The 13,462-nt window shown below is 41.1% G+C and overlaps 1 protein-coding gene across 23 annotated transcripts in view; it reads left to right on the forward strand.

The window, feature by feature from the left end:
• Positions 1-13,462, forward strand: part of mtd (TLD domain-containing protein mustard) — a 70,185-nt gene that overhangs the window by 49,055 nt on the left and 7,668 nt on the right. For 6 of the 23 annotated variants that reach the window (XM_070282224.1, XM_070282218.1, XM_070282219.1 and 3 more), the window contains 7 exons: positions 501-1,071; positions 1,140-1,312; positions 1,592-1,723; positions 1,998-2,149; positions 2,211-2,373; positions 2,459-2,660; positions 3,198-3,287. In XM_070282224.1, the coding sequence (XP_070138325.1) occupies positions 501-1,071; positions 1,140-1,312; positions 1,592-1,723; positions 1,998-2,149; positions 2,211-2,373; positions 2,459-2,660; positions 3,198-3,287 (1,483 nt within the window). Of the gene's footprint in view, positions 1-500; positions 1,072-1,139; positions 1,313-1,591; positions 1,724-1,997; positions 2,150-2,210; positions 2,374-2,458; positions 2,661-3,197; positions 3,288-7,213; positions 7,670-10,693; positions 11,338-13,462 lie in introns of those variants that run through there. The other 17 variants (XM_070282228.1, XM_070282222.1, XM_070282223.1 and 14 more) reach the window with 9 other exon arrangements.

Raw genomic sequence — 13,462 nt, forward strand, 5'->3', positions numbered from 1 at the left:
GTCTATTTGTTTTCTTTCATTATGAGTTATTGCCCTCGTTAAGTTCCCAGCTGTTTACGATTGTTTTTTGTCCTAAAAAATGTATTTGTATATAGTATTTAACTTTCCGCTTCACTAGAAGATAAAATTAATTGAATTTTTTTGGAATATAAGGAGCTAAGTAATTAACTTTGATTAGGAATGAGATTCCTTAATCTGATAATGGAGATAGTAGAGCCTTATGCGCTGTACATATTCTTTGGCTGGCCAAAGACGACCTTTTATTTGCGTTAATAATTTTGTTTGTATTTTTGTGTTTTTATTTTCATATTTCGAACCACGCCACGCCAAACACCCTTACCATAACTGCAATCTGTGTTATATAAAACCAACCGCTTTATCCGAAACAAATAAACACCAAACCCATTCACACCCACAAACACAAAAACTACTCATCACCCCCACAAACCAAAAACCACTTGTACATAATTGTGTTCGTGACACACCCGAATGTTACTCAGCTATTGTTTGTCTAATTCCCGAAGATCATCGGAAGACGAGGGCGACAACGAGTCCAACATCACCGTGGACAGCGGATCGCGTGTCCAGGATCCCCACTCGGCCGCCAGCTCCGTCAGCGGAGTGCCGCTTAGCCAGCCGACTGCAGCCGGAGCCTCGGGAGCCGTCGCCCCGGCAGCTGCCGCCTCGGCCGTTGGCCCCCTACCCCCCTCAGCCGTCGATTTGGAGCATTTGGAACAGCTCTCGAAGCAGTCGTGCTACGACTCCGGCATCGACATCCGCGAACCCATTCCCAACGTGCAGCCTATACCAAAGAAAACTGTTTACAGTGACGCAGACATAGTCCTCAGCTCCGAATGGGTACCACCGAAGACCATTGTGCCGACGCACTTCAGCGAGTCCCCGCCGCGCAGCACCATCCTGGGCCAGAGCCTGGACGCCGGCACCGCCGGAGGGGCACGCAAAAAGACATCCAGTGTCAGCTTCAGCGTAGATGACGAGGCTGCCCAGCAGGCTCAGGCCCAAGCGGCTGCAGCGGCGGTCACCGACAAGCAGGCGGACAAGAAAAACAAGGTAGATCTCACAGATGACTTGTGATTCCGTAAATTGGAAACTAATTCTTTGTTTCTATTCCTCCGAAGATGCTGAAACGTCTCTCGTATCCCCTGACCTGGGTGGAGGGTCTGACCGGCGAGGGCGGAGCTGTGCCGCCCGCGGGGCTGGGCAGTGGCAGCCTAAACAAGTCGGCGGACACGGACTCAGCGCCCAACACTGGTGACTCCAACCAGAGTGTCTTTTCGAAAGTATTCTCGAGGTGAGTTAGTAAAGCCAACGAGCTATCTCTGAATATAATTGGTGCCAACAAAAAATTTGTTTATTTCGTTTCGAAAACCGAACAAAAAATATGAATCAAATGCTTACCTTCGTTTTGTGCGGATCGGCTGCTTTGCTAAACATACATACTCCACTTTTTCCCGCTCATATCTCGAACACTCCACAATTATACGATACACACACTGCACAACACAACTCATCACACGACATCCCTATATCTAACACAATATCTTAATATAACACACTGTACACCCACTAGCTCGCCCATCACTCTGGTTTCAGAGCTGGGCGGGAATCTATTTTCGAAAACACCGTCCGAGGACTCTGGTGGCTCACCTGTGCCGCCATTGACTCCGCACTCCACTCATTCCGAGGGTCACATGACCTATGGGTAAGGACGGATCTATCCGGATCTTGATGTGTTCCACCATTCGTTGACGTTGACGTTGTTGTTGCTCTTGTTGTTGTTGCTAGTGTTGTTGATGTTGTAGAGTTGAAAAGCAAAGAAGAACTTAAAGCCACATTCTCTCATGAGCACATCTCTCATTTTTTGGTTTCCGCGATTATCCCATCAACCGCATTCTTGAGTTCTGAGTGTAAATTGTCATCACCGTGTTTCAGTCCTTATCCGGAGCAGTTAATACATTGATTTCATACCTCCCCAGGCGTTCCTCAATCGGTACCTTTATACGGCCGCACTCGTCGGAGGGCACATCGTCCAGCACCAAACTGAAGGAGGCCAAGCAGGCGCCGAAGCTGGACTACCGCTCCATGGTCTCCATGGACGACAAGCCGGAACTCTTTATCAGCGTGGACAGTAAGATAAGATTCATGGAAGATAAGCAGCTTAAGGTCTAATCATTCATATTTTCCCGCAGAACTCATTCCACGCCCGGCACGCGCCTGCCTTGACCCTCCATTGTATCTGCGCCTGCGCATGGGCAAGCCCATTGGCAAGGCTATTCCGCTGCCAACCTCTGTCATGTCCTACGGCAAGAACAAGTTGCGCGCTGAATACTGGTTCAGTGTGCCCAAGAATCGGTGAGTAGGGAGTCTACTCAGGAGGGGAATCTCCAAGCAGTCTTTCAATTTTAACCTGGAAACTAATAATCTCCTCCAATTGCAGCGTTGATGAGCTCTATCGCTTCATAAACACCTGGGTGAAACACCTGTACGGTGAACTGGACGAAGAGCAGATCAAGTCGCGTGGCTTTGAGTTGATCCAGGAGGACACCGAGTGGACCAAGAGCGGCACCACCAAGGCCATACTCGGCGGCGGCAGCCAGGATGGCGAGGAGATTAGCGACCTGACCCGCGAGTCCTGGGAGGTGAGTGCTCAGCCATCCATTGGCGGCAGGACCCAATGTCCTGCCTCTGTAGGCGCGACTGTCTCTTTATCTGTCTTTCCATACCGTTTAACTCTTTGCTCTGAGTTTTCTCCTCAAATTGTTTCGTATTTTTCAACGAATCTCTCTCGAGCTCTTTTTTCCACGACATTTTCGAGTTTTCAAGAAACAAAAAAAAAAAAGACAAACCATAAAATTTGCTTTTTTAGGTTATGCCTCAGATATCAATTTAATTAATCTACTAATTAATGAAATTTTTACTCAAAATTCTTCTATACAAATTTATATAATCGAAAATCTTGTTTACATTTTTTCCCACGTGTATTGTACATGCGTTTTCTTCTTCTTTTCTTGTTTTTCTTACTATTTCATTTGCATTTATTTTCCAATCTAAAAAAAAATATATAAACTAAATCAAAAACAAACAAAATATGCTATAATGTGTACAACAAAAAACCCCACCCAATATCAAACTATGTAATAATGTGTGATTATATTAAACTCCTGTGACGAGGACAGCTTATAAAGGCGCCGTTCGCCAAGACCTACAAGATCATTAAAACGGCTTCGCATGCCGCATCGCATGAGGTGGAGTTGTTGGGTGGCGAGGTTAGGAACTAAAAACCTTTAATACGAATTCTTCACCTAAAGCTAAATGTGTTGTCCGCACCAAACTTGAACCCAAAACCAAAAAAAAAGTCTAACAATTTTTTGGGAATTGTGTGAAATATTTGAATTTTTGCATATTTCTATTTAGTTATTTTGTTATTGTTGATTTGAAATACTTTATGCTCGCTGGTATTTTAGTTTTTGTTTCAGTAGTTTTTAAAAGAAATCTAAGCACTACCGCACTACCGTTTTTCTTAGTTGTGTTTTCTCCACAAAAAATCAAAAAATTAAAACCAGAAATTATTATATACACCCTCCCTTTTATCGGCACTTCAAACCGCACTTGTTTGCAACACTCGGCACTCAAGTCCTTTGTCTATTTTTTGGCACCACTTTTGTCCTTTCCCCATCATTGGTTTATGATCCACAAATATTTTAGATCTACTCCCCAAGCGAGCATTTCCAAAATCATATTATGACTTTTGAAAGGAAATTGAAAACTTAATTTAAGATTGGCAAATGTTTATTATGGTCTTTTTCATAGAACACCTTAAATTCAAACATTTTCATTGCATTGATCAAACTCATTCGAACTTTTAATCAAAAGCGTCAAGGACAACAACATATAGGGGTAAAGAATAATTACCTAATTGGGTGTTAATAGGTAATCCACACCTTTTAACTCAAATTGAGTTCATGCACCTTTTTCCAACGTTTCTGGGGCTTCAGTCATCCATTTCGAAACCAACCACATGCATTATCAGTAAAGAAACATGGCCGTATTACCCAACCTAGCCCAAAAGCCATCTTAACCCATTTACATGCGTAATGTACACGACCACAAATAAGTCCAACCTTGCTGCGATCGGCTTATATCACCCGAGAGCCAATCTAGAGGCGGCCCCTTGATGTTCTGCCCCCTTTTTTCGAGTTAACCGCAAACTTCGGGTATCGATATAGACGCCTAATTGATATGCTAATTAGATTGAATGCTACTTTGACGCGGCTGCATTTCGCAACAATGATACATTTTAAAAACTCATCAACATTTTTACAACAATTAGCACAGAGTTTTATCAACTCCCTGCAAATTAGTTTGCACAATATTGGGGGGCACGTTTTCACATTTCCCCCCATAAGCGTGCCAGTTCCAAATTTAGGCTCACGATCGATGAATAATTTTTAAATGGCAGCTTAACTTTTGGAAGGCACTGTGCCAGGCAACGATTTCCACGCCTTATCAGCTATCAGCCTGCGTAGCGGGGCGTCAGCAAATTGTTTCCTCATTAGCTTCGCATCAAAACATCCTTATAATCGTTAATCGGAAAACACACTCTAATGGGGGTGCCTCGGGCTATCAACTGGAATCTTTGCACTTTCAAACGCAGAACAAGGGTTATCATGGGGAAGCTCATGTGTTAGGAAAACGTACAACTGGCAGGTGAAGCCTCATCTGAAGATTTGCTTCCGTTGTGGACTATTAACTGCCAAGACTTCCGCGGCGCTATAATGGTTTGAAGGCATCGGTGGTAACGAACAAAAAAAAATCCAAACAATGGAGTACGACAGCTCTTGATCACTTCTTTGTGTTTATTTTGATGAACCCCAGATGGCCAACCAGATAATGCCCATTAATTGCGTAATGCTTGAGATTAACTCGAGTTCGATTGCTGAGCCGAAAATAGACCAGATCGACAAGATCATCTTGAGGGTACTACTGTCTGTAGCTCTCGTTGGAGCTTAAAAAGGTCTACTAAAGGGCAGAGATACTATCAAGTTTAAGTATGAATGAGCAACAATGTCTTGGGATTATTATTGTCATCAACCGGTTGGTTGGGTTACTGCTTTTGGTGGACTATTTATGCCAAGAGGAGCGCGTGCCGATCATAAATTGTTAATGAGCCATGCCAGCGCCTGATGTCTGAATTACAAATCTCTTTATTTGAGTTCTAATTAAAACACATGTCCTATTAGTCAAAGATGAGGAATACAGCCAACTACGATTAACTATATTCTAATTAAAACCAAATTAAATACGTATTTCAATCCATCCACAGCGGTTGTCATTTAGCCGGTTTCAGTTAGCTGCCGTTTTTTGTCTTTCAATTTGTTGTTGTTTTGTTTGCTTTGTCAGTTGATTGGTGGGGTCGCATCACCATCTATTTTTTCGATGCTAAATCCGGTTCAGTTGAATATAAAAATAGCAGAATAAAATAAAAATAAAAGCGAGTGATGCGCTTTACTTTAAAGCTTCGCCTCGATTGTGTTTTGCTTAAATGTTTAATTAGCGGATGAAGATCGGTCACTACTAGTATCCCCGCCCGGGTGGGGGGCTTGAAAGGCTCTGATGAGCCACTGACGCCAGCGAATCAGCATTTTCTTCCACAATTGCCAAGCATTGTACTTGCACGATCAATTGGCTTCAATGAATGTCTACGAACGAAGCTGGGAGGACAATTGGAATTGGATTGCCCAAAGGCCTGTTCGCATCTTCAGGCCCCCATCCTCCCCATCGAAAGTATCTCTTCAATTTGCATATCGCCCTGGCAGCCCCCCTGCTTCTGGGACTATCAAAGAGCTACCCGCTACATTGTAAATGCACTTTTATATTAAATTGCGCACTTTATTATTGCAGTCCCATAAACACTTGTTTAATTTGTGCGATGATATGCGTGCGAGGAGAGTAAAAGCTTTTAGTATTCCTCCAGAACGTGGGTGCGGCTTTGAATAATTAAGAATTGCTGGGGTGTTCATAAACGATCTTGTTAAAAGTGTATTTTTAGCCAGGAACCATAAATTCGTTAAGACTGCCCCTTAACGGGGCATAATTTTTATTAAATGCACTCAGATTAAATCACTCAAGATTATTGTATGAAATTACCATACCTTGACTTGTAATAATTGTAATGCAACTTAACACTTCTATAATACCAATATATCATCTTGTTGAATAACTGTTTCAACCTGGCTATAATAATTCTATTTATAAGTTGAACTTGTTTAGAAAATGACTAGATTTAACCCTGCTTTCTCATCAATCTTACAAAGGATCGTTAACATGTTCTTGATCTTGATTGTTGCGATAAGAGGGGGTCTATCTGCGAGTTCATCTAGAATTTTCCAATATAATGAAAAACTAAGTACAATTCACTACAAAGGCTTTGATTGCCTTTCAAGGAATAAGTACACATAAATATTGAATGTGGACACACAGTCGGTTAGCCGTCGAATTGCTTCGCTTTAAACGGGCAGAGTAAACAAATGGCACACCGGTGCAATAAATATAGACGGTGTGCAATCAATTGATTAGCATGGCAGTTAATATGTTTGCTTACCTGTAAACCAAAGCACAGGCAAACACCTGAACGGTAATTACCAAGAATAGAGCTTGGAGAGCGGCTCTGGGGTATGTTTTGTAGAGAAAAAGATACAAATACTTGTGGGTATAAAATCTGAAAAACATATAACATTTTTAAAATATTTTTTGAACCTCCTTTTAAGGATTTATGAGGGCTAGTTCTAATTTTTGAAACATTTTTTAATAAGAATAAAAACAGTTGAGAGTACTTTCTCCTATTATAACTTGACATTTGGAATATTACTGTTTTTATTATTCTATACATCCTATTATGTTTTTGAAGCCAAAGCCGAGAGACATAGAATTCAATAAAGCCCCACAGCATCCCACTAACAGTCGCTTCCCAAATTAAAGGCACACCCCAGTTATCAGTAGCAGCGACTGAAGAGCAGCACCGTCGCCCGCGACCAGCTGAGCCACGTTTTTTACTGTTGATATTGTTATTGTTTTTACTTGTTTTTAGTTTTGTTGTTGTTATTGCTATAGCTGGTGTTGCTGCTGTTGCTGCTTTGCGGCGACGACGGTGACGGTGACTTCGACTGAGCCAGCGATTGCCGAGTGTTTTAGTTTTCGCAACACAACCAAGCCCCACAGTCGCCGCCAGAGCTCCGCGTCTTAAAAACTCATTATTTTTCGTATTTTTCAACGAATCTAGAGTTCAGACCGATTATTAAAAATAGTCTTCCAAAAATGTGACTTCAGTTCTGCCATTCCATAAACGGCATACATTTTAAATAGTGCACTTGTGCAAACAACTTCGGGTTTTTTGGGGACTTTTCGACGTCCCAAGAAGAGCAGCGTGTCCAAAATTAGATACGCCCCTTAGCAGGAAAGCGGAAAAAACAGAAAACGTCAAGAGCGCAAAGAAAGTGCGTCTTGCTCTCTCGGTCTTCGGTCTGCGGTCTCCGTTCTTCGTGTCTTAATTCTTCTGATTCTTCTGCCGATGCCGTCGCCTGAAAATCCCACCAAAATGAGCGCCAAAGCAATGAAAATCTCAAAAATAGCCAAATACATCAAGAAAAGGGTAAATATTTATGAACCATGCCAAAACCATGCGAGAAAACCAAAATTATTAGTCTGCTCCCAGACGCGCGAGACATTTCTACCCGGGGTGAAAGTCTTTACCAAAAATAAAAATATATATAAATAGCAAAACCTGAAGCGAAAACCATAAACGAAATCGAAAAACCGAGAAAATTGTGTTTCAAAATGCAGTAGTCGGATTTGTAGTCCACCCGCGTTTCAGCCGAAAGCCAAAAAGTATTCAATGCCTCGGCCATAAACGCTGGCCATATCGATCGACAAAAAATCGGCAATTGGCCCATAAGGTCGGGCCACTCTCGAAATGTCCAGCCCCGACAATAATGATCGTGTAAATGCTTTTGCAACGAAGATGGAATGTGAATGGATGCTATAAGCTATACGCATACCATATATACTCATAAACTCTTATTTAAACGCTCTGTGCAATCCTTGTGTGTGCTCGTAATTTGTCTGAGAATTAAATATGAATTAGTTAGTGAAATGGTTGAAATTACCCTGGAATTCGTTGCAGCGATAAAGCGAGGATTTCTTGGCAGGCAAATCTAAATTTAGTTGAAAACTTTTCCACTCCTCTTATCGCCTCAGCAAACATATATAGCTTAGAACGATTTCTTTTTTGACCTCGAGTACTGACATTACATTCCAAGCTGGAGGGAAGTTCTTCAACTTCAACTCCACTTGAACAAACATAACCCAGTTATCAGTTGGTCTCAGATCTCCGCTATCAATCATCTATTTCTCGTTTCAGCGTATCGCCCACTTTCAATCAAGTCAAGTGGCTTCATTTGAATGTTTTTCTTTTTATTTGTGTTTTGAGAGAAATTAATTGAAAGTTGCAGGGCGGGTATGATGGACCGGAGAATACTCTGGAACTCTAGGAGTAACATTCCAATCAAGCCAATTCTTTCCATCTGCATAAACCCATATTTTATGGGATTCTGCGAGCGAATAGGAATTTCCAATATCCTATCTTTGAGACCTGTCCGGCCGGTCTGCTCGCTTTAAATTTGCATTACAAGCTCTCCGCTTTTCGACTGATATTTCAGACCTATTTGACATTTCTTTCACCTTCTGGCATTGGGGCGTGGCATAGCCTTCCTCTAATTAGGTGTATTTCGAGTGTAATTAAATTTAAAATGCATTACCCAGGTCGACCCCACAATTTCTATAGGACTTTTACGAAAGACAATACCAGCGAAATATATAAACACTTTTTGTGTTTGCTCAGAAGCGAAATTCAATGCGACAACGGGATCGGTTTGGGGAAAGAAATCAGCCAGTTGTGAAGAGCTATATATATAAAATATATATATACTTGTATAGCCGAATGCGCTTTGTGTATATCTGACTTGGATTTCCAACGGTTGACTGACATTCTAGTGACCATATCGAATTTAATTTTTCAGAGGTATTAGTTAGCTCAAGTGATTTTATATCAAGGTCCTTGGATGAACCACATGATCGGGTTAAAGATACTCAAATCAAACTCAAATAGAGTTGAGTAATATCTCATGTATCTTTACTAGGAAGTCTGGATTTCTGATCCCGTCACTTGGGATATTGAATTACCAGCATCTAGTCGTAGTTGTTACCTCATTATGAACATGCTTTTGGTAACACAATACACACTGCCTGGTGATTGTTAGGAGAGTACTGCCTGGCCTGGTACCACGAACATTTGACAAATGGCCACACACCGTGCACAGATAAACAAACAAATCAAATCCCACATGTCTACGGATTCAATGCAAAGTTACCAGCCAAACACACGTGATAGTTTCATCATTGGGGTCGCCGAGAAATAATTGCGTGCAGTCCAATTTCATTGAATTATCTATCAAAAACACCATAAAAGAGGTCAAAATACTTGTCAACAAAAATATAGTTTATGGATTTAATTTTGGGTTGCTTTTAACTGCTTTGGTTAGAAAACTACATTTCTGTCATGTGATCGCAAACATCAGAAACAAAGATGTATCCATTTTTTAACCGGTTCGCGGTTAATTGATTTTTTTTTCGCAAATACAAATATACATACGCATTCCAATGTAGAGCAATGTTTTGAAAATGCGATTCCGGTTTCAATAAAATTTTAAGTACGCTGGGGAGGCTGGCTGGCCGCTGGGTTGTTGTCGCGATTTAAAATAACATATTTTAACCGGTTTGCTGCGTAACTAATTAGAATACGAATTGCATGTGGAGTAGTGTGGCTCATAATGTTGTTGATTTCAACTGACCTGCTGGTGTTGACGCCATTTTTTAACACGCCCACAAATCCGTTTAGTTACGGTCGTCGTCGGAGTGGCTTACCACCTGCCTTCTCCACCTGCTAGCCTGATCATCATCCTCCTACGGTTTTGAGAAGGCATTTACAGTGCAACCTTATAAAGTGGTATCTTCTATATACACACGTCTATATATCTCATGAGGTCTAAAGTATGTTCCAGATTTCCATATTTTAACATAAAATATATAAATATTTATATTTTGGAAGTAAAGCCATTCCTAAAACCTTAAACCATATTTTTAACTTCACGCCTGACTGTAGTTTACTTAACAAAAACCTGTTGGCGAAAAACGCACAGTTAACCCAAAAAAAATTAATATATTTTTGAAGCCTTGGCCAAATGCAACGGCTAAATATAAAAATAAAAACAAAATGAATAAATTATTGGCACGTGAAGTTTCCCAACTCTACCCATAGCTCTACCGTTAGTAATCGACCATTAATTATCACAAATAAATATTACGTATACGCAATTTTGAATCAGAATGCTGCTGGCAACATGCTGCCAGCAACATGTTGGCCAGTTAGTAGACCTGTTGTTTAAACTACATAGGAAAAGAAGTATCGACAAGTATTGGCTTTTAAGAGAGCGGTGTTAGTACTCTCTCACTGGGAGCAAGCAGAGCTTGCTCTCTGCCCCCATAGCTCTTTGGAACTTCTTTCGCCGTTCTGTGTGTTTTCGTCATTCGTTCAGTTCGCAGTTGGACCAGTTAGAAATTGGAAGCAGCACCGAGAATCCAATAAGAATTTAATTGCAGTGGGAATAAAAATAAAATAAAACAATTTAAGCTAAACGAAATCGGATGTAAACAAGTTGGGTGGCAAGTGTTTACGTGTTACGGGAATAGAAACAGAAGAAAAAGTATTGGAAAAGAAAGGCGTCGAAGGCGTGGAGCGTGATAAAAGCGGTGGCAACAACAGAAACGCAAATAAACGGAGAAAAACGTTGGCCGCAAATCTCGTGGGTCACAAGACCCACCATTCAGCCCCAGCTGTGTGAGAGCAAAAGAGACAGCCAAAGCCCTCGAAGCGAGAGAGCAATGAGCGTCAAAGCTCCACTACAGTGCTAGCCGTAAAAGTGGCCCACCACAAAGCTTTGGTCAGCTGTTTCTGTTTCACATTTAAGGCCGCCACTGTCCAGCAACATGTGGTTCGTGATTTCCGTATTCGCCCTTGTGGCCCTTTTTGGGCTGGCGGGACGTCGTTGGGGCAGGTACCTGTACCTGCACTACGGCCGCCACCTGCTGCCCCGCTCCATGCTCACCGCCAAGAACCGTTCGCCCACGCCTCCCCTCTCGCCCACCAAGGACGACCAGAGCCTGGAGGCGCTGCTCGATGAGAGCGGCGAAATGCACGAAACGGTGAGTCAGTCGATCGACAGGTGGGTGCGGAAAATAGGTCATATCCAGACGCAGACCTACTCAGAAAACTTAATTTCTAGAATTCTAGAAACTATAATAAAACAGTTGTGTTTATTGGAATGGTCTTTTATTAAAAATATTCAAATATTTAGCTAGTTTGTTGTTCTAGGAAGACAAAATAATAAACAAATTATATTAGATAAGAACCGGAACCGATCTTATTATTATTTCCACTTGTTAGGAATTTGTTGAGAATTTTTATGTAATATCATTAGGTATTACATATTAAAGCGTAAATAATTAATAGAGCCCATTTTGTAATAATCTTTCAATAACTTCACATGCTTGTGGAAAAAGTTATACATGGCATAAATTGGATTCACATAATAATTAGAAACATGTTCCGCACCCTCTCAGGCCTTTGTTGTTCAGTGCAGATAGTAATTAGTGTTGAGAATATATAGATCCTATGACTATTCTTATGACTATAAGAAGCTATTATCGCACACGTTTCTGCTATTAGAAGCAGCTGTAGCTGTATCTCAACTAAAGCCAAGTTAATTGCTTGCACTGATTTGCAACTATTACGGAATCATCATTAGACACGTATGTGGGTATCCGCTGAAGGGTTCGTCACCTTATAACAGTGAGGCCCCAGCTCAGTGTCAGAGTGTGAGGTGCCGTGAACTTTGGCGCCACTTTCGGGTCAACGATCTACTGGGCTACGGATCACCATTAATAAAGCTGACACAGATGCGAGATTCTCTAGAAACATTGCTATTTGTTGTTTGACTTTGACAAATACTTGTCTTGTTTGGTGTGATGGGGTGACCCCACTAAAAACTAGCACTAACCTACGCTACCCCACGGTCGAATAGCAAAAAGCAGCCATCTAGCTTTTTAAATATTTACGTAGACATTTAAACAACACAACGTGGAGAAATAATGGAGCTGTTAAGAAAAAGTACTATATACTTGGAAAATTGCGCACCGTAGCAAAAAGTTAGCTTCACGCTCTTTTAAGCGTTCAAGCAAAACTAAAAGAACCATTTTCTGATAAAAATATAAAAACAGGAAAAGAACATCAAAAAAGCCAGAAAGAAAGCAAAAAGTAAAGATAAAAAACAGGAAGTTCTAAAAGCAATGGGTTATATTTTAAGCCCGTCTTCCTGCGGCTGATTGTGTCTAAAATTGATTGAGAGTTTTTGGACTCTTCCGCCGGAAGATTGGAAGAACTTGAAAATAATATCATAACACATATAAGACCATGCTAATTTCTAATCAGTTATTTGTAAGAGTATTACTTTAATTAGCAACTTCTTATGTAAATTAACAACAAAAAGCTCTTCCTAAGAATGAAGAAAATTGTCAAAATTATTATCATGGGCTAGATTGTTAGAACTCTTCCGGCTAAATATTATTTAGAACTCAATAAAAAAAAAAACAAAAATAGGTGTTCCTGTTTTTGGTGTTCCTGTAACAAACTAGTTAGCCGTTGACTTTGTATCTAGTAGTTAAATCCCAGTAAACACAGTTTAACATTCGTTTTACTACAAGTTTCAATACAGTACAGTTCAATACAACGAGTTCAATCTTCGTATTTTTTATTCAGTATTTAGTAAAATAAGTAGTGTTTTGGTTAAATTAATAAAATTAAAATTTTAAGTTCAAGAATAAATCAGGTAAATATCTGCAACGTCGATAGAGAAGCAGTATTGGCCAAGCCCCTGTCACGCTTTAATTACCAAGCCCCTGGCGCAGTCCCAGCCCACCCCCTTAACCCTTTGTGGCGTTGTTTTGGTGGCAAAGCAATGCTTAACCCGCATGCAATGAGGCAATAATTGTTTTGCATACTTTCGCATACCTCTCGCTCGTCTGCCGCGTCTGCTGTTCTTTGTTTTCCCGTCTTTGTTTTGTTGGCTCTTTCGCAGGTATCAGGTATTAGGTCTCGAGTCTCAATACCCGTTTGCCCGGTAAGCGCTTTTCTACTGGCTCTTTCGGATTCTTCCCACCGACTCTTCTGCCCCTGCCAGCCAAGGGGCCGGTTCTTTGGTTTTGACTTTCTGTCATTTACGTTGAACTTTTCGGGCCTGGCCAACGCTGTTTTAAACCAGTTGCTGCAGAA

The sequence above is a fragment of the Drosophila bipectinata genome, chromosome 3R (genome assembly GCF_030179905.1).
Source record: "Drosophila bipectinata strain 14024-0381.07 chromosome 3R, DbipHiC1v2, whole genome shotgun sequence".
Classification (NCBI taxonomy): Eukaryota; Metazoa; Arthropoda; class Insecta; order Diptera; family Drosophilidae; genus Drosophila; species Drosophila bipectinata.